At 37.0% G+C, this 24,675-nt stretch overlaps 1 protein-coding gene across 3 annotated transcripts in view; it reads left to right on the forward strand.

Moving 5' to 3' along the window:
- LOC149481733 (G protein-coupled receptor dmsr-1-like) overlaps positions 1–24,675 on the forward strand; it is a 54,068-nt gene that overhangs the window by 28,102 nt on the left and 1,291 nt on the right. Inside the window, exons 3-8 of one of the 3 annotated variants that reach the window (XM_089704826.1) lie at positions 12,874–13,032; positions 13,784–13,920; positions 14,110–14,212; positions 14,827–15,407; positions 15,654–15,710; positions 18,421–19,816. In XM_089704826.1, the coding sequence (XP_089560952.1) occupies positions 12,874–13,032; positions 13,784–13,920; positions 14,110–14,212; positions 14,827–15,407; positions 15,654–15,678 (1,005 nt within the window). In that variant the 3' untranslated portion in view covers positions 15,679–15,710; positions 18,421–19,816. Of the gene's footprint in view, positions 1–12,873; positions 13,033–13,783; positions 13,921–14,109; positions 14,213–14,826; positions 15,711–18,420; positions 19,817–24,675 lie in introns of those variants that run through there. The other 2 variants (XM_089704828.1, XM_089704825.1) reach the window with 2 other exon arrangements.

A 24,675-nucleotide genomic window follows, 5' to 3' on the forward strand; every position in this document is an offset into this window, starting at 1 on the left:
CTTCGTGTTTTGTGAACTTTCACCATCATGCGTTCCCACAAAAAGTAAGTTGTTACTTAAAGGTATTTATTATTTATAATGATAGCAATTCATGTTTTTTGTTGGTAGGTATTATATTACACTTTTAGAATGAAATAATAAAATGATGAATTCTTTTATTATTTTGAGGTGCATTGGGAACAGTAGTTTTTGATAAAATTTTATTTGTAAGTAGCTTTTTTTATAGATTTACAGTTAACTTTTGATTTTGTTATTTACAGATTCAATGCTCATAAAATTATATCGCCTTTGGAAGACGATTTCTGCTGATATTTTTACAACACCACTTGAAAATTGATGATTTGATGGTAGAGATAGTAGCAGCGAGGATTAAGACGTGAAAATTAGTAATCATCCGCTTCGTCAATTTTTGACTGAAGTTAATGTCCAACGTCCAATGGTTCAATCATTGGAAGTATCTCGGGAAATTTTGGAGGATATTTTTCAGGAAGGAGAGGAGGGGCAGCCAACCACATATCAAACGACTACGTTTTAGTACCGAAAAAAATGTTATTCCAAATGAAACGTAAATTTTGCACTCACAACTGTACAAGTAATGTTTTTATTTTGACTTTGCGGTTATCTGATTATAATATTTATCGTTATGGCTATCGAGGTACCGACCGTACTGGGATCAGAGTACATGATACAGTTCATCATCCAGGATTGCTAAGAGCATTTTAACACTGAAAAAGATGTTTTCTTTGAATCGTAGTTGCTTCATTTATTTATTTTTAATCATTTTACATAATATGTTTTATATTTTATAAATATAATATCATTTTCATTATTTAAGTAGATAAAATAAATTATGTAACGGTTTTATAAGAAAACACAGTATATTTATTAGGCGACGGTGATTTCTTTCAGGCAAAAGATATTCATCAGCTCAATAAAATTGAATAGTATGTTGTTAGTTATTCTTTAGATTCACAATTGTAATGAGCATTTCCGCAAGCAAGTTGTATCGTAGTTTAGATATATCATAGTTTTGACATATTAAAGTTCCAACAAAACCCTCAATTTTTTGAGCAGGGTTGAGCAAGATAATTTGAAAAATGTGCCGTGTGTATTATAGAAAAGGTTAGTTCGTTGGTAATTATTATTTCTTCTTCATTTACATGTTGTTAGTAAAAATAAACTTTGACTAACAGTCAAAGTATATTTTAACTAATACTACTTAATATCTATTATACCTACTTATGTTCAGTATTTATCTGTATTATTCATCATCATCAGCCCATATACGTTCCCACTGCTGGGACACGGGCCTCCTATGAGGGTACAGGCCATAATCCACCACGCTGGCCAAGTGCGTGTTGGCGGATGACACATGTCATCGAACTTTTTAATTCTTCGACATGTCGGTTTCCTCACGATGTTTTCCTTCACCGTTCGAGCAGTGGTGATGTTACAACATGCGCAGATAAATTGAAAATCAATTTATTTCCTGCGCGCTCGCCTGGTCTCGAACCCCGGACTTATCGATTCGAAGTCCGAGGTCTCACCACTGAGCCACCACTGCTTATCTGTATTATTATTGCTTGGTAATTAATATATTTTCATGTCGTATACCTAATTATAAACATAAGTTTGATGTGTAATTAGCTGGATTTATTTTTACACACTCACAGACTTATATTTTATGTTAAAAGAGTGTTAATAGTGTAAATCATGATATTTTTTCACAATTAATAATAATCCTTTTTTCTAATGGTGTTGGCATTAAATTAAACCGCGCTGTCGTTTCGTTCACAAAAAGTGATGTTATGAGGAGCATATTCGGTCCTCATATCATAAAAAATCTGTGCGAAAACAATAAACACGTGTGAGGCCCTCACGGCAGATCGGGGCGGTCTGACGCGAAGTGGGGACAGCGTTGTCACTGTATCGCTCTTGCCACGCTGTTCAACAGACTTATTCGATAGTTCAGTTTTGTGTTAAGACCGCTGTGACAACCAACCCGTGAGACAACCAAACCCGGTCTCCCTTACTATCCCGTGAGACCGAAACCTTCACTGAGAGGGTATGACGTCTCACAGCTGATCGCAAACGGCATATTGTACTATCCCGTGAGACCGAAACCCTCACTGAGAGGGAATTATGTCTCACTACTGATCACGACAGTCATATTTTATCTCGAGAATCTGAAACTTTACTCAATATGAAGACCGTTTGACAAATGATAGGGTGCATCATAATATTATTCGATCTCTTGAAGATGAACATGAGTATAAGCAATGACTAGAGTAGGGACGCGAATATTACAATTATATGAGACAAGAACGATTAATAAGTTTGTTTAATGAAAGATTAAGGGCTTGGTCTAGTAGTGCAAACAAATGCATCCTGTCATCCTATATGTAAATAATACAAATGTACTAAGGGAAAGTTGCTCCACTTAATTTTTAAAAATTAAATCATTCGTATGCATAATTTAATATTCGTAATAAGTACCAAAAATGACAATTTGAAACAATTTTCGTGAAAATTACACCGGGTGATTTTTTTTTATCAGTACACAAAATTTGCGAATACTTTCTATTGATATCTTCAACTTCATGTTTATATAACTGATCAACTTTTACAAAGAAATTTGGACGAAATTTAAAAAAAAATAAGCTTTCCATACAAAATGCAGAACTCTATACATTTTTTTCGACCTAAGTTTCTTAGTGAAAGTTGTTCAGTTTAACTAATAAAACGGATAAACAAATTTTGTATATAATAAAAAAAATGTAATGTTTGTGTTAAATGAAAACAAAAAATATTTATTTCTGACTAGCTTCCGCCCGCAACTCCGTCCGCGCGGATGTCAGTCTTCGCGTCTTCTACAGATTTATTATATTATGTGTAATATATAGATTTATATTGATAAACCTAATAAATCTTTTGCTAGCATTCTGATGCTTTATCGGTTGCACTGGATTTATCTCTTTTTTTCAATCGCTTGAATGATATAGGATGGGTCCTTGATGGGCATCGAATGCTGAAGTCTCGAATCAATCAATTCTGACAGTAGGCAATTTATGTAAAATCTTGATAATGGTCCATCATTTTATTTTGCCTAAACGTTACATACTTTTTTATATATTCTATTTTTAACGAATTATTCACTCCAGTCCAAACAGCAAATAAGCAGACTTTTGCTTCTGCAACGTTTAGTTGTCCCTGAATTTAGAAAAAATAGTCATGATTCTTATCTATGACAAAAGTGTTATTTTTTGCATTGTATTTCAAATATTAATTTTTTTTTAACCGCATCTTCCGCATTCATGTCTTTTGCCAGAATTAGACATTTAACTTCTACTAGTCCCATTTTCCCTTTTTGATATGGGAGTGTATAAAGTAAATTTTTTAGATATTTCTCGTTATACTTTTAAAAAGTTATTATTGTCATTTTGCTCATTAGGTAAAGTAATTTCGATATCAGTTTTAAGTTTTTTGATACCTGCAATAATAACGTCATAATCGCCTGCACATACTTATCGATTACACCCTGTATACAATCCACCATCCACATTCATTTTCCTGTCCTCCTCTCCTTTACGCTGTTCACCGATACATTTGAAATGAGTAAATCTGCTACCACTGAAGGATGTTTCATTGTGATCAGCAAATTTTCACCACTGTTGTCAATTATTTGTTTTTCATTTTTAATCAGCAATTGGGAATCATCAGTTTTGTTTTTTGCAGATTGGTGATGTACCCTTACAATATGTCGAAAAGGGAAAGCATCAACGAATTATCGTTTTCGTCCTCTTTTTTTATTCTTCGCGTCTTTGTTACTTCTGTTTGTTTAGTTTTCAACACCCACTGAATTTTCTATGTTATTGTGATCTTCCATTACATCTGAGTTTTGATGATGTGATGATAATCCATTCGTTTTAATATTGGTACTTAGAGTTGGTAGACTAAACTAGAAATGGCGGACTAAATTTGTCAGCGCGTCTGTAAGATCAGAATATAAAACCAACATCCTGCATTTATGTTACAAAATTAATAATCAAACAACATGCCGCTACGTTGAAAATGACTAGAAGAAAAAATTAAAACACCTCGGATCAATTTTGGAGTAAACAAATCATTTTCCCCGTATGGGGATTTCCCCGGATGAACTTGGGAAGTTCAAGTTCTCAATACAAGTTTATATTATATTTCGTATTTCTCAAATGAAAAATAAACATTTTTGGAACTTCAAAAAAATTATATTATAAGAAAATTTATAAGCTTACTTTAGTTTTAAAGAAATATACATCCCTTTACTGACACCCCGTAAAATAAAGAAATTGTTGCCAATCACCTTTGCAATCTATTTGGTTTCATTAACTTTATGTTCGAAGATAATTTTTTTTTCTAGTAGTTACACGCGTATTTTTTTCGTTTATTTTCCATATCGAAATCAAATGTTTAAAAATACGAATATTTGCACAAAACTAAGATAAAAATAATCAATTAACAAAAATATTAAATTTAATGAAGTAGAGCAACTTTCACTTCGGTATGAAGGAAAATCGAGCGTAGAGCACACGTCAGAACGCTCCGGCCCAAGGAGCGCGACTAAAGAAATTCGCTAGGATTTTTCCTAATTATTTTAAATATTTTTTTAATATTTAAAGAATTATCAAAATTAAAAAAAAAAAATTTTAAAGGATTAATACTCATTGGTCTTCAACCAAATCGAATAAATTAATGGAAAAAATAACTTTTAGCAGTATTTATCAATAGATTTTGTAAGGCAAAAAATGGGAAATTTCATGAATTTATAACGTTCTAATTAAGAAAATCATAAGTTTTTCGGCAATTCTATTCAGCAGTTTTTAATAACGACTATATAAGGATAATAATGCGCTGATCAGATTGTGTAAATTGTAATCGGTTGCAACGTAGTGAGTGCACAAACTTAGCTCGAAATGATTTTGGGGGAAAGAGACTTATCTTGAAGGCCTGATTAAGGTAACATAAAGTAACTTTATAGATGTGAAAAAATTCACGCGCATTGCGTATATAACACTAATTGATAAACAAGAAAAAAAAATTCAGTTTATCATTTCATTAGCCGGGAAAAAATTGTCAAATAACTTGTTGAAAACGCAATTTTGCTAGACTGCAGCCTTAAGAATTGAAACTATTCCGTCTCTGGAAACGGACGAATAGCGAGAGGGCCGTCTTACTGCAGACAGATTTCGTCATAGTCTTAAATCTTAATGACTTGAGGTAAACAATCTACGAATTCGGTGGTGTGGTCTGACAAATATAAAAGTGGGTTTGCTTATAACCTCACAATTGATTACAGATCATCTTCTGTAAAGGCGTAGTATGTTCTTTTTGTAATGCTTTAAAGTGTAGTAAGGAGTCGGCTTTCATTTGAAGATACACCGGAACCTTTGAAATCACTACTTTTAGAGGAACATACTGTGCAATGTAAACTGTTATTAGACAATATTCGCTCTTAATAGTAGCGCGTTTCAAATGATCCTTTGGTGCTCAATAATTATCAGAAGGTCCGTTCATGCTTACTTTTAAGATACAAGGTCAAGTTTACCATTTGATAGGATCCCTTTTGCCTGTAGGCCAACCTAAGTTTGTTTAAATACCTATATTTTGTATTCGACTACAACGAATAGTAGAATTCAAGAAATCAATATTTCTCAAATTTAAAACTGAACTCATTTCACAATTTTAGAACAGGTTAATTCGTATGTATGCAGTTTTAAATCGACATTAGAAGCTTTTCCTCAAGATGGTGATATCGGCACTCAGGAACTCCCTGGACGTGTTATAACGCCCAGGCCACAGTATTACAAATTTTTACTAAAATAGAGCAACGAATGTATTTTCGCATAGCAACGGAGGGGAACTCGCGGGGGGTCAAGTGACGCGTCACGCGGGCCACTTACCACAAACATGCTTAGTTTGTGGTACCGAGCGCGAAAGAAAGTCATCGTGTTTTTAGTAAAGTTACTATGTTAACTAACGTAATTTAATACTTAAGTACATATTCTATAATGGTGTGCTCAAACTGTTAATCTACATTTAATTTAGATTATTATATTTTGATACTAAGTAATGTAAAATTTAAATCACATTCATTCATGTTTTCTTCAGATTTTAATATTTTCTTATCAGAGTGTTCAATTTTAATGTAAGTAGTTAAATTTTATGAGAGACAATAATTAAGAACATTCAAAAATAAAGTGTCACGTATTTTTTTTAAACGACGAATGACGAAAAACGACCTAATCGCGGACGAAGTCGCGGGCAACAGCTAGTTATTTATAATATGGACGAAAATTTTTGTTAAGTCCCTGACTAAGTTCCTATAAGAAAAATATAAAAGTCTGTGAATACTTTTCTATTTTGTCCTCATCCTTGAGTAGGTACTCATGCAAGATATTTAAGTCCTTAAATTGTATCAAGTAGTCTTTCAATATTATCCTTATTGTTGTCCGAGTACGAACTTTTATCATTTATTTGTTAATATCCATGTCCATAGAAAAGAAATGTCATTTCTTCATAGGTATTAAGTAAATACCACGTAAATGCATACATATGTTTTACGTTATGTTTTTGTTAATTATATTAAGATTAAGATCATCTCCTTACGTGTTGTGTAGATACATTTTGTTTAATTGATTCATATATTTTTAAAGACTTAAAAGTCCTAAACAGCTTTCAACACTAGATAAGAAACCTAGCGGTCTACGGAAAGCAAACCACTGTGCCACTAATGTGTGATCCTACAAACATTTTTAATTATTTTTTTTCTGTAATGAGAAAAAGTTGATTGAAATAAATCGAATTAGTACGTACTATATGGATATTGAATACATTATTATTGGTATGTGTTGTGAATTTCATTATGCGACAGCGCGCTTATTAAATTCTATTTCCATGAATCATTAATGTTATATTGTATGTGTTATAGAATAGGATTGTTGACTCCGATTGCATAATTAGGCATAATATAATATGTTATATGACCAGTGTGATTCACTGCACGAAATTATAATAATAATCATGGAGAAACCTTAAAATATTTAATGTTAGATTACTTGACAGATTGGAAAATCGGATGTGACCCATTTACCTACCTTTTGTTCCAGAGGATAGTAAAGCTAAAGTGCTTTTCCTGGTAACTTCGTAATTATTCCGTAGGGCTTCTTTGCAACTGTTTCCTGTCTAGCCTATGCAATTTGTCAAATGCATGAAGGTATATACTCACATACCTACGTACAGTCTTTATTCTTTGTTCTGTTGTCTTAAAATGTAAACAATCCCTAGTACATGCAGAACAATGTACATTTTCAAATTGATCATTATATTCATTATAATATTCTCCACTTATACTATTGTCTGTGGTTAAACACTAAAATAGAGTTTAAATAAACGCTTATAATCTAATTTTCTAGTATCGTTGTTCAGAACCTCTAACGTTCTATTAAAATAATAAAATTATTCACGAATATTCACATGTAACATAATGAGCTTCTCAAAAATATGACCGCAATATTATGCGGAGCTTTTTAAAGAAGCGAATGGCTCATAAAAGGGGAAATATTCGGTGCTAGGGAAGTTGTCTAGAATGAGTATTATTTATTATAATAGGCATCAAAATGTCCGCTGTGCAAGTTACTGCTCGTGTAATTAATTATGAGACATGTTGGCTTGAATATTTGGTAGATAGTTATATAACTTCCTTCGCTGTGAATATTTATGAGGAATTCGTCTTAAGACACATGCCATTTGAATTACTTACACACGAAAAAGATGCACAAAAAGGAAAATATTAAAATTAGGGATGGTTACTATCATTTTATTATATTATGTTATCATGTTAGGTTAAACTACCATACCTATACATAAGCAACGAAAAAAAAAAACTAATTGTATTAGCGATAATAATGCTGTTACTGTTGCCCGTTCTGAAACTCGAAGTATAGCTAGGTGTCAGACTATTTTAATAACAATGTTAAGAAAAACAAACACTTCAATGATAAATTAACGAATTCATCAGATTGATTCAGACACTGGAAAATGTGTTTAACAATGCAAATGTAATTAATTTACGAGATGAAGCCGTGAAGAACACATACTTACCGTGTAATGTGCTGTGAAATATTCAACAAGAACAAATTGCATTTTAACCGTCCGCGTCTCAAAGGAAGCGTCGCAGAGATTGCAACAACGCAACGCAATCAAGAGTCTCACAAATAGCGGGAAACTGGGCTAAGTTCATTCTACTTTTGCATTAATTTTCGTATGAAATTTAAATAAGGTCTATTAAAATTAGGCATTTCTCTACCTGTGATTATCTAGCATTTAACTAAAATGAAGGGTAGACCGTAGACTATATTTTTATTTGACAAAGGCTAAAATGATGAATGAAGTTCGAATTTGAAGAAAGACTGATTATGGATACATATATCATTTATATTTTAGTAGGTACCCGACAACCGATATAGTAATTATTTATTACTTGACTATAGCGGCGGGTACTGAGTAAGTACTCATTGAAATTTCAAACCAAACTAGTTTCAGCAGTTTGTAGAGTCAGGTTGTAGAGAAATCAAGAATGTCTTATGTTTTATAATTCAGACTTATGATAATAATAACCTTGAGGAAGTCATAAAAAAACGATGTCTGACTTTGAAATTATGTATAATAATATCTTAAAATACATATTATGTTCGAGATTTTATTTTCTTATAACTTCTGGAATAGATGTAGATATTAAATAGATATATATTCCGAATATTGGTAAATAAATATAGTCTTTGCCAGCGAATTTTTTATAAACAAGCCATGATAAGACTTCGTTTCAAATTTCGTAAATGAAAATATATGTCGTTAGATCTTGTAGGACAGTAAGCGAGGAAAAGGTACGAATAGACATCTGTTAACCAGAAAGGCTATTTATCCGGAATTGCTGGTATAATCTCATTTTTATACTTATATAATATTTATTATGTACTCATTCATAAAAATGCTTCTGTAAATATTGATATTAACATTTGTATTATTGCTTGTTTCGTGATTTTATGTTATCTAATACAACTTTTTAAATACAAGTCAGGAAAACATAGTTAAAACAAAGTATCTCCTTAATTATCATTGCGCACACACGTTGATTACAATTTACTACGGATAACGCAAATATGGTAGTATCTTACATCGATCCATTAACATAAAATTAAACGGAATCTTAATTTATAGTCTGTTTGTATATGGCTTAGAATAATAGCGCCTATTACTCTCAAGTTCTAGATATATTATTTAGGTCTCTGTAAAGTGTAACGTGAAAGGATAAAAGCATATTACGTAAGTGAAAGAAAATGTTTGTTGAAAATCTTGTCGCGTGAGACACATCGATCTTTTAGTTAACGACAACTCCATTATTTTAAATTTAGTTACCTATATCATGAACAAGACGTATAACTTCTTTCATTGGATTTCGAACTCGCTGTATTTGTTATACTTGTTCTTTATCTGTTTTTTTTCTGTGTTGTTTGATAATATTGTGATTCGATTACCTTTGACTAGTTTTTACAGCAATTCGATTATCCAATAACAGTTTCCAGTAGTGGTTTTAATTATAAGATAGTTACCACATTAAATATGATTGTGGTATATAATATAATTTTGTTTAATTTGTGTTCAATTCTATGATCAGATCGTCATGAAATATAAATTGTATAACGAGGAATGTTATAGCAAATTGGAGTATTTAATAAATCGGTATGGATAGTTAAATATTATTGTAATATATCTATTAATTATTATATCTTTGATAAAATATGGGTTGTATTAATCATATATTAAGTATATAGAACTGTTGCTATTGTAAACAAAAGGAAATCATATAGATACATTTATTTCTTCATAAGTTAACGTTTTAGAAAATATGAAAATGAGATATCACAATTTTTCCTAAAAGATTATATATACTTCCTACTTATAATATACGGATAGTGAAACGTATTAAATTTTAATCGATAAGGAAATTATATATAATATGTTGCATTTCAAACTGCTCATAAAATAATAACAATGCCATCTATCAATGCTGAAACATATAATATATGCATTGAAAACATTCACATAGATATAGATACACATATAAGAGGATTTGCTCGATGTGTAATACACATGTAATATCTTAATCGTATCGCATAGCTTTTATCAAAAATGTTAAGAGCTTCTTCCACGTGTAAACCTACGCAATATTGATTTGTTTACTAATTGTTGTTAATACGAGATGAAAGGGAAGAAAAGCTTTATAAAATTAACATAAATGCTTAGTAAGAGTGACCGCGATTCAAGTGATAGTGAAGGAAAAACGCTGACTCAGAGCTTTCCAGACATCCGTAACATCTTACTTACACATCTACATCTACATCTACACTAATATTATAAAGAGGAAAACTTTGTTTGTTTGTTTGTTTGTTTGTTTGATTGTAATGAATAGGCTCATAAACTACTGGACCGATTTTAAAAATTCTTTCACCATTCGAAAGCCACATTATCCACGAGTAACATAGGCTAGGTTTTATCCCGGAAATCCGACGGGAACGGGAACTATGCGGGTTTTTCTTTGAAAACGCGGGCGAAGCCGCAGGCGAAAAGCTAGTCTATTATATAAAGATGTAAAATAGTGTTTTTCCGAACCTACTGAATACATCCAAAGGATATTCATTCACAACTGAAGTAAAAAGTATCATGATAATCTAAAAACACTGAACGGTTTGTAACTGCTTTGTGTTATTAGAGAATTCGTTGAAAATTATACATTAAAAATATTATGAGACATTTACTTACCAAATTATTATGGTCCCAAATCTGTAATATATTCACGGCATTTGTGTGTATTATTCTAACATTATATTTTTCAGTACCATAATCTATACCTAATAACTTAAATACACATAATAACTTAAAGGTATTTATTTGTTTAAATTAATTGTTACAAGTTGCTTTCGAATATATTTTATTTAATTATTATATTTTATCCTTGAATTATTGTGAGAGGTAACGACTAACGCCAAATTAAATTATTTTATGTATTTCATATCAAAGAACTATTCAAATGAAGGTCTTTGATATTATAATTATTAATTAGAGTCTGTTCAAAGAAATTTGATTTTCACGACCAAACAAAGCTTACTAACCATTAGTAATTCTATATTCCAAGCATTTTGTTAAGTACAATAGACAATTTCAGTATTTATAATCTAAAGGCTAAATCTTAAGACAATCTAATATAAACCACCTAACAAATGACTTAGAGCGTGAATAACGAAATATTCTATTATATTTTTTGGACTTAATAGTATCTACCTAATCATGATAGTGCCTAGACATCATTTCATGTAGTTACATGACGAAATTATTGATATCCTACTGCGTTACGGTTTGATACATTTTGCTATTGAGTTTTTGATACATTTTGTTATTTAAATGCAAAAAAAAACAAATGTCAAAACATTACGGTTTCAATTTTATAGAAAGGCTTTTTTAACAGTCACTAGCCGTTATTTACACATATTTTAATTGAAGATTTATATTCTAGTGCTCACGGATCAAATGTTATTTTCAACAATTTTATTTGAAATTCTAAAGCGTACTGAAAGCAATATCCGTTTAATATAAAAATACCGGCAACGGATAGCAAAATAGGATTCTACCCTAGATTTATGCTTTAGCTGTAGGTTCTGGTTTTAATTAATTACATAATATTCCATGCACGAAAGGATTCCTTCTGAATAAATTATTTTAATTCCAGTTGAATACATTTTTATATTTATTGATGCTGCTGTTTGGTCTTAACTATGGAGAAATAATAAAGATAATGAAGCTAAAAGATGACGTTGAATAATAAAAGCTTAAGAAACAGAAAGATAGACATCGAGAGGAACATACGCTTTGTATGTCTTTAATCTTTCAATATCAATAGAATATTACTCAGTTTATTCAGTTTATTTTTAAAAAGAAGATTAGTGGTAAATATATATGAATTTCAATAGGTAGATTTATACGTTATATTGTACAAACATATATTTCTTTTTTTGCTCTAAGCAATAAAGTTTTGTGGTATTTTTCGTGGAAACATTTAATTAAATCTACTCGGAACATTAATTGATTCCTAAAAAGGGCAGAAATTCTGAAAACAATTAGTACATACGCCTTAAATGTTTATTAACTATATGAACACAAAATATATTAAAACAATTCATTTTCTAGCAGTAGGCTTCTGCGTTAGCGAAAATAATTATAATAAAATTATTTCACCAACACCACTTTATTTTATCTTTCACTCCACACTTCCACACTCTATTGAAATAAATAGTGTACAGTTAAGTTTTACAAACTATATTTCCTGCGTAGCGAAAGCATTTTTGTGGAAAAGCTCGGATAATCATTTGAACTTGTTTATGTTCGCTTCATAAGTCCTTTGCGAGGGATAAAATAACATTTTCAACATCTGTTAAATTTATTCCATAAGCTCCTAGAAGGAATACGTAGGCAGTTTACTTTTTATCCCATTGATTTATAAGAAAACACGTTTTTTTAACTCGTTACTTTCCAATATATATTTTTCTATTTATGTTCAATTTGAGAAACCGTCTTATTACTTATTAGTATTATAAATATTTATTAAAAATCATCTGTATTAGTCTACTTACACACAAGGTATATCGTAGTGGAAAATACGAGAGATTTTACTCACCAACCCCAGATACACTACAAGTAACATACCTAATTATTTTGATTAGATATTTCAAATTTCTAGTTACAATTACGATACGATATTTCCAAAAATATTTTTTGTTCCAGGTATGTACGATAGGTGTCCTAGCAAACACGATGAACGTGGCAGTTCTGACGCGGCGCGACATGGCGGCCGCGCCGATCAACCGCCTTTTGAAATGGCTGGCTGTTGCTGACGTCTTCGTCATGCTTGAATACGTCCCTTTCGCTATTTATAAATACTTGGTACTGGCGTTTGCATTTATTTTTATTGAAATGCGTTTATACTGTTATGCGCAGCTTTAAAGAAAACTTAGTCACTTGTAGAATTATTATTTTAAAGCCGGTTTACCTACTTCTGAAACGACTTAAGATTTAAGAAATCAACGTCTTAATCAATTTAAGACGTTGTTAATGATCATCTTAATGATTATAAATCAAGTCATTAAAAAATATCATTCTTCGACATTATTGAAATTTCTATTTGTAGAAAAATCATAAGGAATAAATAGCCATTTATTCCTTATAATTTTTTTCAGAAAGGAATTCTGAATTATTCAATCTGTGCATAACGGAAACGGAATATTAAAAAATTTTAATATCTCCGACCTCGAAAGAACGATATGCACTTTTTCACTTTTATATTTTGATAAATCTCAATTCACGGTCGAAAAAATTAGAGCGCGTAAACTATTTTATTTACCTATAATCTATATGAATACTTATTTAATATTTTCAAATGTTATGCAATTTAATATAAAATTATGTTCTGTGCAATAGATATATGTTCCTGTTATTGAAATGAAACTCGTATCTTAATTAATTCATGAATCCTAAGTTATAAATGTAAAGCAACCAAACCTAACAATAACCTGACAAATAAATAGGTATGATACCATACGAGACAAATATTAAATTTCGTATCTAAAATAGCTAATAATGTTGAATTATGTACTGAAGTCAGAATAAATATAATGATTTATTATTTTAATTTCAGATACTACCAGAGACGTTGGATTTTTCTTATTCGTGGGCCATGTATCTTTTATTTCATATGCATTTTGCCCAAATACTACATACCGCTTCAATATGCCTGACACTCTCGTTAGCTATATGGAGGTACATTGCCATAAAGTAAGTGCTTTTGCATCTATTTTACGTATTTCCAACAGGAATATAAAAAGTAGTCATAAAATTCATTCTAGAGAAAGCCGTTACAACGAAGTTAAGAGTTAAGTTTTTATTGTTCTCTTGGAATATTAATTTGATTTATAATGAAGTGAGGCAGCGAGAAAATGTATAACAATGATTTTTTTCTTTTAGGTACTCTGATAGAAGCCATATTTTATGTACGGAGAGGCGCTGCAGTGTGGCCATATTGAGCAGCTTCATTATACCGCCAATATTATGCATTCCCACGTTCATGGTGAGACCATTGCTTTAGAAATATGCATTTCTTTTGTTTATTCGCAAATATATAGTGAGAAGATTTTAATTAAACTGGCTATAGATTCTCGATGAAAGGAAAGGGCTCATCTTTTAAATTAAAAAACTCAGCGCTAAAGTTTTTGCTATAAGTTCTAGTTAAATAGATGAGAAGATGACCGAACTGTGATAACTTAATTTTAAAGAAAGACTGTAGCTGTAGTATGAGAAAATTAAACGTAGAATTTATGTTTTCCTTCGTAAATGAATTAGGAGATTGAAGATGTCACTCTGTGATTTAATTCAGATTTGGTATTGTTTTAGTATTCAAATTGTAAATTTTTAGTTACGAAATAATCGTTTTATTAATTCACTGGTAGTTTCGCGTGAATGTCAATTATAAATAAATAAAAAAGTAATTTTATACTTACATCAATTATAATAGTAGTTCTAAAATATTACAAAGACTTAAATATGCTGTGACACATTCTATCATATAGTTGCTATTGCACTTAATGCAATATTATAATTGTTCGCGCAAAATGGAATGTATCTGCTTTAAATACAATGTATGTTAATTATCATCGAATGCTTTCAATTTCTTTTATTCGGCAGGTATTTGACATCCACACAAAGAACATCAGCGACACAAATGGCCATGCTGATATCGTCTACCACGTCGATTCTAACAGTCAAGGCAGTTTATATCAAACCAATTTTTGGGTGCATTCTGTTCTCATAAAATTGTTACCGTGTTCGATCCTGACTGTTATAAGCATGTGGCTAATTAGAGCATTGTATAATGCAAATCAACATCAGAAGAATTTAAGGAATTACAGCGCCTGTCCAGCTGCCGAGAAAATGGTCAAAAGACAGCACAAAGCCGATAAGAGAACGGATAGAACAACTAAAATGCTGCTTGCGGTTTTATTGCTTTTCCTGGTGACGGAATTACCGCAGGGGATTTTGGGCCTTATGAGTGGATTACTGGGGTCGTGTTTCTTTAAACGTTGTTACGGATTATTCGGTGAATTGATGGACTTCCTCGCCTTGTTGAATGGAGCGATAAACTTTATCTTGTATTGCTCGATGTCACGGCAGTTCCGGCAAACGTTCCGACAGTTGCTACTGCAGAAACACTTCGGCAGATTCCTTCCGGCGACTGCTTCTCACTCAGACACCCACAAGGAGAATACGTTAGTATATCTACATTATTCCTACTGCTTTACACTTCATTCACTTCGCTTATATAGATGCACCAGTCATGAAGAAATCAATTACGTACTTTGTGTAATAATGAAAAATATTGAGATCGTCAATTCAAAGGATTTCTGCAAGCATGGTCACTCAAATTCTATGTAACTAATATAAATTAAGTCTATAAATTCAATTAATATGCTATAATGAAGAAGCTAGCTTAGAAATTATTTTCCTCCCTACAGGTACACGGAAAAGATAAAAAGATAACTACAGCAGAGCACCAATATTTGAGTTACTATGTGAGTAAATCGTACATTTACTATGAAGATTATTTTCATGAATTGCAAACATGAAGCTTACATAGTTTTTTGTTTATGTGGAAATGTGATTGCAAGTCTGTTTAATCAGCATGTACTTAGTAGAATGTTACGAAGTATCATAACTTCGTGCCTAATTGAAATTGAAAAATTTACACGTTTTTATTGATTCAAGGCAAATATGCTTGTGCTATTTGATTATTGAATTATGTTATTATAGTTAAATTATTATTATATTTAGAAATGCCCCTGCTTTGCTATGTGAAAGTACTTGGAAATTTTGAAAGTAAAAGTTCCAGCGCTTTGTTTAAAATTATATTTTAACGCAACTTTTAATTTCTCATTTTGCCCTCTTGCTCTTTTTTGTTTGCTAAAAACCTTGAGCCAGATTTTATAGGGCTTTCCTCAAAATCTGCGGATTACAAACACCCTCTCAACCCTTATAACAAGGCTGGAATATTAAAGATACTCTCAGTGGATGATTTTTTCATTAAAGAAATTCAACGTCTAAATTTTATATTTCTAGCTTCAGCGGGTTAATTCAGGTGATTAAGAATCAGCATATTGTTCAATTAAGCAAAAACGTCAAGATCCTCTTTAAAAAAAAGAAACACATAAATATATAAAAAGACCATTTCCACTTGAAACGAAAATTTGACGAATTTTCTAAATTCTTGCAAAAACTAAAATATTTTAATTTTATATTTTTTAACTGCTCCTTTCTCTTGTCTTCAATAATAATATTTATATTGAAGGAAGGACCAAGTATTTCTGTAGTTTTTATCAAATGGCGAATTGAAACCAATTGTGAACAATAAAGAAAAACATTATTAAAACAATCCACAAGTGATGAATGAAGAAAGAATTCAAATAGGTTATGAATGTCCCTCCTTTTGTCACTTATTCGTTGGTCCTTTATGAAAAATTCCTCGTAAAACCCAGAATAAGGTACGACAAGTTGTCGAATTTCATCTACCCTTCTTGCTGTAGTATAAGGAAAAAATTCTGACAAATTACTCCGCAGTAAACCATCCTCTGCAAATTGCTTACACACTATTAATGTTATTTAAATAAGTCATTTTAGGCAGGGTAATAACGATAAGAAAATGTTTTTATTCCAAAATTATTATTATCATACTTATTTTAAAAATAATTAGGATGTTTAATTAAGTAACTAACACTAAATATATACAATTTTGTATAGGTACTTCCTAGCTAAACCGATCCCTTTGTCTAGTAAATCTGCTTCGGTAGTTTCGATCCTAAGTGGATAGCAAGATTAACGGAAAATTGAGTGTTACGACCGATTTCATCACTTCTTTGTGAATCTAAATAGTTAACAAATCTATCTATAGGCTACGGCAAGTTTTTTTTTAACAGACGAAATATAGTTTTTATATTATGTTAAATTCTGAGATTTGTCATGCGGAGAGTTGGAAATGAGAGACGCACTGGGATTGAAAACAATAGCAGAAGTTTTAAATCAAAACATATAACTTCAGCCCTAATCACCACTTTGTTTCCGTCTTCCGTTGCCGAAATAACTAAAAGGCAAAAGAGACAGGCCCCTTTTAAATTAAATAATGTCTCATTACATTTACAAAGACCTTGAACCTTATTTTTTACGAAGTGTCTAGTCGTCCGCTAAACGGATGAATAAAATAAATTAGTCGTCCGATTACCGGATGAATAAAATAATTTAATCGTCCGATTACCGGATGAATAAAATAATTTAATCGTCCGATTATTCGGATTAATAGATAACCTTTTAACACTAAAGCTAGTTGGGTTGGACTAAAGCAAAGGGGGCGCAGGACTTAGAAAATTTTTGATGGAGTTGGTGTCATTATAACACCTATTTATTATTATTTTATCGTAAAGATTACGCTAATATAAGCATGTTTTATAGGAACAACTTTTCTCTAAAATCAAAAATGGCCGTATCTTCGCCCTTAATTCGTTAGGTTAGGTTTAGGTTAGGTTAGCCTTTAGGTTAGGTTAGGTTAGGTTTCTTAAAAAAAAACTACACAGAAATAGGAGCCCCGCGAAGCGGGGCTCCGTCGACGCGCAAAAAAAAATCAAGTTTAGGTTAGGTTAGGTTAGGTTAGGTTTCTTAAAAAAAAACTACACAGAAATAGGAGCCCCGCGAAGCGGGGCTCCGTCGACGCGCAAAAAAAAATCAAGTTTAGGTTAGGTTAGGTTAGGTTAGGTTTCTTAAAAAAAAAACTACACAGAAATAGGAGCCCCGCAAAGCGGGGCTCCGTCGACGCGCAAAAAAAAAATCAAGTTTAGGTTAGGTTAGGTTAGGTTTCTTAAAAAAAAAACTACACAGAAATAGGAGCCCCGCGAAGCGGGGCTCCGTCGACGCGCAAAAAAAAAATCAAATACCAACGTGTGCCCTCCTCCCCCCACAAAAAACCTATAATACGTGCGGCAGTTCTCTAAAGAAACCCCGATAACCTAACTATATAGATAAATAGATGTTATCGGACGATTAAATTATTTTATTCATCCGGTAATCGGACGACTAATTTATTTTATTCATCCGTTTAGCGGACGACTAGCTTTGTCCTATTTTTTAAGACAATAGCCTCTCAAATAGGTATCATATTCGCATTGACAATGTCACAAATAACCGGGCTATTAATACATCTTTATTCTAAAGATATCTTATGACTTTCTTTTGTTTCAGGGCAAAAACTTCAGTACCTTGAGGCCGAGCCTTGCAGGGTAATGCTCCCGTTGTGTGTGAACATTACCTGTGACGATATTGTTAAATACTCAACAGTGAATGTGTTAAAAATAGCTGTGTAAATGATTTATGTGAATTAATTGATTTAAGATTTTTTTATGAGTTGTGCATTGTTTTTGTAAATACATATTTTAAGTTTTGTATTGTACACATGAATATTATGTTGTTAAGAAATGATGTGAGTGATTTGTTATTCCGCGAAAATTTGAACTTTTGGGTATTGTACAGTTTAGTGTAAGACTATATTATGATGGACACAAACAGTGATATAGAAGAGAGTTTATGAGTTAATGAATGTCGTCTCGATTCATGCGTCATTGTGAGCGCACACACTAAAATCCAATATGTATAGTGCAGGTATACACACGTTTTCTCCATTAGTTCGGCTATTGTTTACAAAAATGGTATTCTATGTCCAAGCACAATAGAAAATTAATGAGCTATAATGTCATGTGAAAGGATAAAAAGGCGTAGTTATTTTCGAATTGTTGCTAGGTAATAAGTATACTTGTTATGTCGTATCGGTCTTCATTTTATCTACTGTCGATTGTTATTTATAATCTTAATTCGTTTTTCTTAAATCATCGATTAAATCTAAATGAAATTAATTAAATTTGGCAGTAAATCATAATAATAATTAATTTAATACTTTCCATTTTTTACAATTTTGTCTAATAGTCGACATGTTTAAGCGGCAATGCGTTAAATACAATTTAATGCATGCGTAAGCTAGTCTAATATTATATTTATTAAAATAAAAAATAAGTAATAGATAAGGTTGTCTTTTTTAACGACAAGCTAAATTGGGTATGAATAATAATGCTTATAGTTTGTTTGCCAAGTTGGCACAAAAACCTGGATGTTGTATAACTGACATCGGGTTTAACTGTCAAAATAAATTTAAAACCGTTGTAATTTTCGAAAAAAAAGGAGAAAATAACTGTGCGATCGTAAATATGCGTGTATGTTCCCTAGATTCTGTAGGTATCTACAATGTTTTGGTAGTATGAAATATGTTGGTTTTTGAATCGTAATTCTTAAAATTATATTTGTTGGTTACAATTTTTCTTATAATTGATGTCTGAGTTAGCTTGGTTAAAATTAATAACTAAGCAAATAGTTTCTAGTCGTTGCAAAAGTAAGAAAATGTGTAATTATTTAAGGAAAAGATTTATATTTTTAAATAAGCTGTATACGAATAATTCTTTATTGAGTAAGCCATAATCCTAAACACTTTGCATATTTGTAAAATAATATTGTAGCGTTATATATGTTTTCATTTATAGTGTTTAAGATAAGATAATAGATAATAGATAAGTTTCGAATAGTTGAGTAGGTACCTTTTTTTTTTTTTTTTTTTTTTTATAGTGGGGAAATCTTCCAAAGATACCCACGGCCCCCGGGGAAGGAGCCGTGGGTTATGTCGGATTCTTACCGACTAAAACCCCACTGTGTTCCGTCGAGCCGCTTTAATGATGGGGCCGCGGGTATTTGTTGGAATTCTTCCGCGACCCCCTCGGCGGCAGCCCATCTCCAGGCCAGGCGCAAGCCAAGAACAGGAAAGGTAGTTTGCCTGCTCTTCCCTCCCGTTGGCGGCATGAGCGGAACACGTCTCAAGCCGCCTCACCGCACCGGACGATGGATTACATTCCCCGTTCCACCGCCCGGCGCCCTTCGTCAAGGAGGCACGTTGCGACCGTGTAAAGCGGCCGCAACACGGCGACGACGCCCAATAAGACGTCTGCGCCGGATCGGGTCCGCGTGAGGATCCCTCTCGCGCACCCGCTCTGCCTCCTCTTTCTGCGAGATCACGCTCTCCGAGAATGCGATCACCGCACGCCAGGATCTGTCGCCATCCACCATTGCACGAACAACGGAGGGTAGAGAGAGATCCGGCCCAATTATCGCGACTAAGCGAGCACGGGGCTCGGCCCACGCGGGACACACGGCAAGAGTGTGATCTGCCGTGTCCTCCGGGCAGGCACACCAGTGGCAGACCATGCTGGGCTCCCTCCTCGCGACTTTACACAGGTACCGCCCGAAGCAGCCGTGCCCGGACAGCATCTGCGTAAGGCGGAAGGTTATGGCCCCGTGCCGCCTGTCGCACCACTCTTGGAGGACTGGACGTATGGCCGCAACTGTCCTCTCACCCGCGCTGGGCTCCTCGAGCCGGCGTTCCCACTCCCGGAACCGCCGCTCGGCAGCCTCGACCCTCCACTCCTCTACTTCCTCGTAGGAAGGATTCACCCCATGTGACCTAGACGCCGAGACGCGGCGGTACACGTCCGCTAGCATCTCGGCGTCCAGATCCCATGGCGGCGTTCCGGCCATTACGCAGGCAGCCTCAAAAGACACCGTGCGGTATGCCCTAACTACCCTGAGCGCCATGACCCGCTGCGGCCTCCGCAAGAGGGGTCTGGTACGGGCGCTCAGGGTGTCTGCCCAGATGGGGGCCCCGTAGAGGGCCATGGAGCGGATTACGCCAGTGTATAGCCGGCGACACCCACCCCCAGCACCTCTAAGGTTTGGCAGCAAACTTCCCAGTGCTCCGGCCGCCCCTACAAGACGGGGGGCGAGGCGACGGAAGTGCTCCGTGAACCTCCATCGGCTATCCAACACGATACCTAGATATCTCATGGTGGTGGTGACCCTGATCGCTACCCCATCCACCCGGATCTCTGAGCCTGCGCTATGTAGCCTCCGGCGACCGGGAAAGAAGATGGCTTCGGATTTCTCCAGCGCCACCCGTAGTCCCAACCGCCGGATGCGGCACACCACCTGCTCAACTCCCGTGGTAGCTAATAAAGCTGCCTCCTCGTATGTGGCCCCACGCGCAGTCACCAGAGTATCGTCGGCGTAACAAGTTACGCCAACACCTGGGAGGTTAGTGGCGCGCAGGACCCAGTCGTACCCGATGTTCCACAGAAGAGGCCCGAGGACTGACCCCTGTGGGACACCGCACGACACTTCCTTCTCACTCCATCCATCGCGGGTTGGATAGGCAACAGTCCTATCTGATAGGTATGACCGCAGCAGTCGCACCATGTAGCCCGGCACGCGATGATAGTGGAGAGCTTGCAGAATACTGTCCCACGGTAAGGTATTAAACGCGTTGGCGATGTCCAAAGACACCGCCAGGAGGACTTCTCCACTAGCGGCCGCATCTTCTGCGGTGGCTCTCACGCGAGATATCGCGTCAAGTGTGGACCGACCACGGCGAAAGCCGAACTGGTTCCCGCTGAGGTCTGGTCCCACTCCCTCCAAATGGTTGACGAGGCGAGCTGCGAAAACGCGCTCAAAAAGCTTGCTCACCTCGTCAAGCAATACAATAGGCCTGTACGCTGAGGGAGAATCGCGCGGGCGCCCCTCCTTTCTTAACAGGACCAAATTCCCTGTCTTCCACCGACGGGGAAATTGGCCCCGCTCAAGGCAAGCCGAAAACAACCGCTCCACCCGGGGCCCGAGGGCTTCCAACGCTAGCATCCACGCTCGGCCAGGTACACCGTCAGGTCCAGGAGCAGTGCTTTTCCCTTTAAGCCGCGTAGCTGCCGACTCCAACTCCTCATGGGTAACGGCAGGGATTTCTTCTGCAGACTCCTCCTGTGACGCAGGTGTCGCCGCCATCGGCGGAGGAGAATATCTTCCCCGGTCCGGGAACAGAGACACCACAACCTGTTCTAACAGACGGGGCTCGAGAGACTGAGACAGGGGCGGAGCCCACGGGCGGAGCTTCTGCCTCACCCGTTTATACGGCCGACCCCACGGCACTCGGTTCAGACCCTCGAGCATCTCTTCCCATGCTTTATCCTTGGCGCTGCTGATTGCCTCCTTCAGAGAGGTAACGCACTCCCTGTAGGAGGCATACAGTTGCGCTTCCTCCACTTCGTCCCGTGCACTCCGTCGCCGGTGCCTGGTGTACGCCCGCCTCGCAGCCACGCAGGATGCGCGCAGCTGGGCAATTTCGGCGGACCACCAATACATCGGTCTTCTGCGCGGATTAGAGCGAACTCTACTCATGGCCGCATCACACACCTGCGCCATGGCATCAGCCATCCATGCTGCATCGTCCTCTACTGTTGCGATCTGCGGTGCAGGGATCCATGCCTGAACTATGGCAGCCTCAATTAGGAGTTCCCTATCGAGACTACGAATCGACCAACGTGGACGTCCACCATTTAGGGAAGGCTCACCGTGAAACGCGGATGGCGCAGAGACGCTGAAGCGGATGTATCTGTGGTCCGATAGCGTTTCCACATCAGTTACAACCCTCCAGTCGCTAATTCGCCTTGCAAGGGGGGGGCTAGCGAAGGTGATGTCGACGATGGAGCCCCCTCTTTGCCGCACGCATGTTAGCTCACTCCCGCGATTTACGACCGAGAGATCAGCTGCGACCGCCCAGTCCTGCAGCACCGCACCCCGCGCATTTCTCACCGATGATCCCCATGCCATTGATTTGGCATTAAAATCTCCGGCCAGAAGCACGGGCTGCGAAGGAGCGAGGTCAATCAGTTCCCCAAGATCTGCCAGGAACCGCTCGAATTCATCCAGGCTACGGTTGGGAGAGAAGTAGACCCCGATCACTGTGTTACCATTGATCGAGGCCGAGACACAACCCTGCCGCCGGACTACCCTTTCCATTACTGTGCCGCCCTGCGTTACTAGCGTCACCAGTCCATCCAAGTCGGCCGCCCAGTTGTCCCGGGACGGCACGAAATAGGGCTCAGCCACCACCGCCACATCTATCCGCCACTCCGCCAGACTCTGGAGCAAAAGATCTTGAGCTCCGGCGCAGTGGTTGATATTGCCTTGGAGGAAATGGAGGGGAGCCATTACTGCGTTTCCATTTCGCTAACCGTCACATTCGCCTCGACGGGCGCGGGACAAGGACACGGCGTGGTACCTGGACCATCGCGTCCCCGATTTCCTCTTTTCCGCTTGGGAGCCTTGCAAGCCGGGCCCCCGAGCCGATGGCCTGCCGGTAGCTTGGCCTCGGAACATAGAACGCAGCGAGCGGCGGAGGCAGAACATTCCCCGGCCTTGTGGCCTGTTTCTCCACATCGGAAACAGACGTTGCTCCTGTCTACGGGCGACTTGCACGTGGCTCTTACGTGCCCCACCTCTAGGCAGCGGAAGCAACGCTGCGGCTTCACCCTGCCAAGCGTGACACTTGCAGAGATCCACCCTACTTGGATACGGCCCACCTGTGCCACCTTCTTTGCCGCGGCTATCGGGCAGCTCACCCAGGCTGAAGTCAAGCCGCGAGAGCCCATGCGCAGTCCACTACACTTAACGTGTTCTGTAGGGCATTCTCCTGCCTGAGAAATCGCAGCCACGACATCATCTACCGCCGCCGAGTCGTCCAAGCCGATGATGTGCACTTCAGTGCATTTCACCGGCCTGGAAACCTTGACGGTGCTTTCGTCCCAAATCTCCCGCATCTTTGCAGCGAGAGCATCTGCCTCCTTCGAGCTTGCGGCACCAGGGATTTCTAAAATCCTTGCTCCAGTCGCGGCACGCTTGAACCGCAGCGCACCTACGCCGATTTCCGCCAGATTAATCTTTTGACGTGATCCAGCCATTATAGAGGCATAAGTGACGCCTCGCTCCTCTGCGCCTGGCTGCAGAGCAATTACGACAGCCGAGGACGAAGGATTGCGCAACCTCTGCGCCCTCGTGCGCACTCGCGCCGGCCCCTTTTTCTTTTTCGCCTTGCCCTTCTTTCCAACGACCGTCCATTCCTGCTCCAGACGTTGCTGCAACTGGGGAGCAGAAGAAGTGGTGGGCACAGTCTTGTCAGCTGACTTGGTCTTTTCCGGCTGCCGTGCAGCCTTCCCCTTGCCCTTCCCCTTGGCTTTTGCAGCTGAATCCGGTTTTGCAGGCTTCGCAGCAGGCTGTTCCGGTTTTCTCGCCTTTGCTGGGGCAGCACCTTTCGCTGGCGCCCTATTAGGGGGCTTTGGCGGCGGAAGAGGAGGAAAGTCCTCGATTGGGGCTTGCCCAACCGCCATTCCCTCAACCCTGCCATCCCCCGCCAATGGAGGCCTTACACGCCTCGTTGGAGGGAGGCGCTCCTCCAACGCTTCAAACCGGGCGTCCACCATTCCCCCAACTTGCCGCAAAATCTCCGCGGTCAGTTCGGAGTCCACTCGCGTTTGCATGGGCTGTGCGGTCCCTATGATGGCCCTCAGCTCTCCCATC

Source organism: Colias philodice, chromosome 16 (genome assembly GCF_061535455.1).
Source record: "Colias philodice isolate Cphi_HAF_F1 chromosome 16, ilColPhil1 Martin Lab GWU primary, whole genome shotgun sequence".
NCBI lineage: Eukaryota > Metazoa > Arthropoda > Insecta > Lepidoptera > Pieridae > Colias > Colias philodice.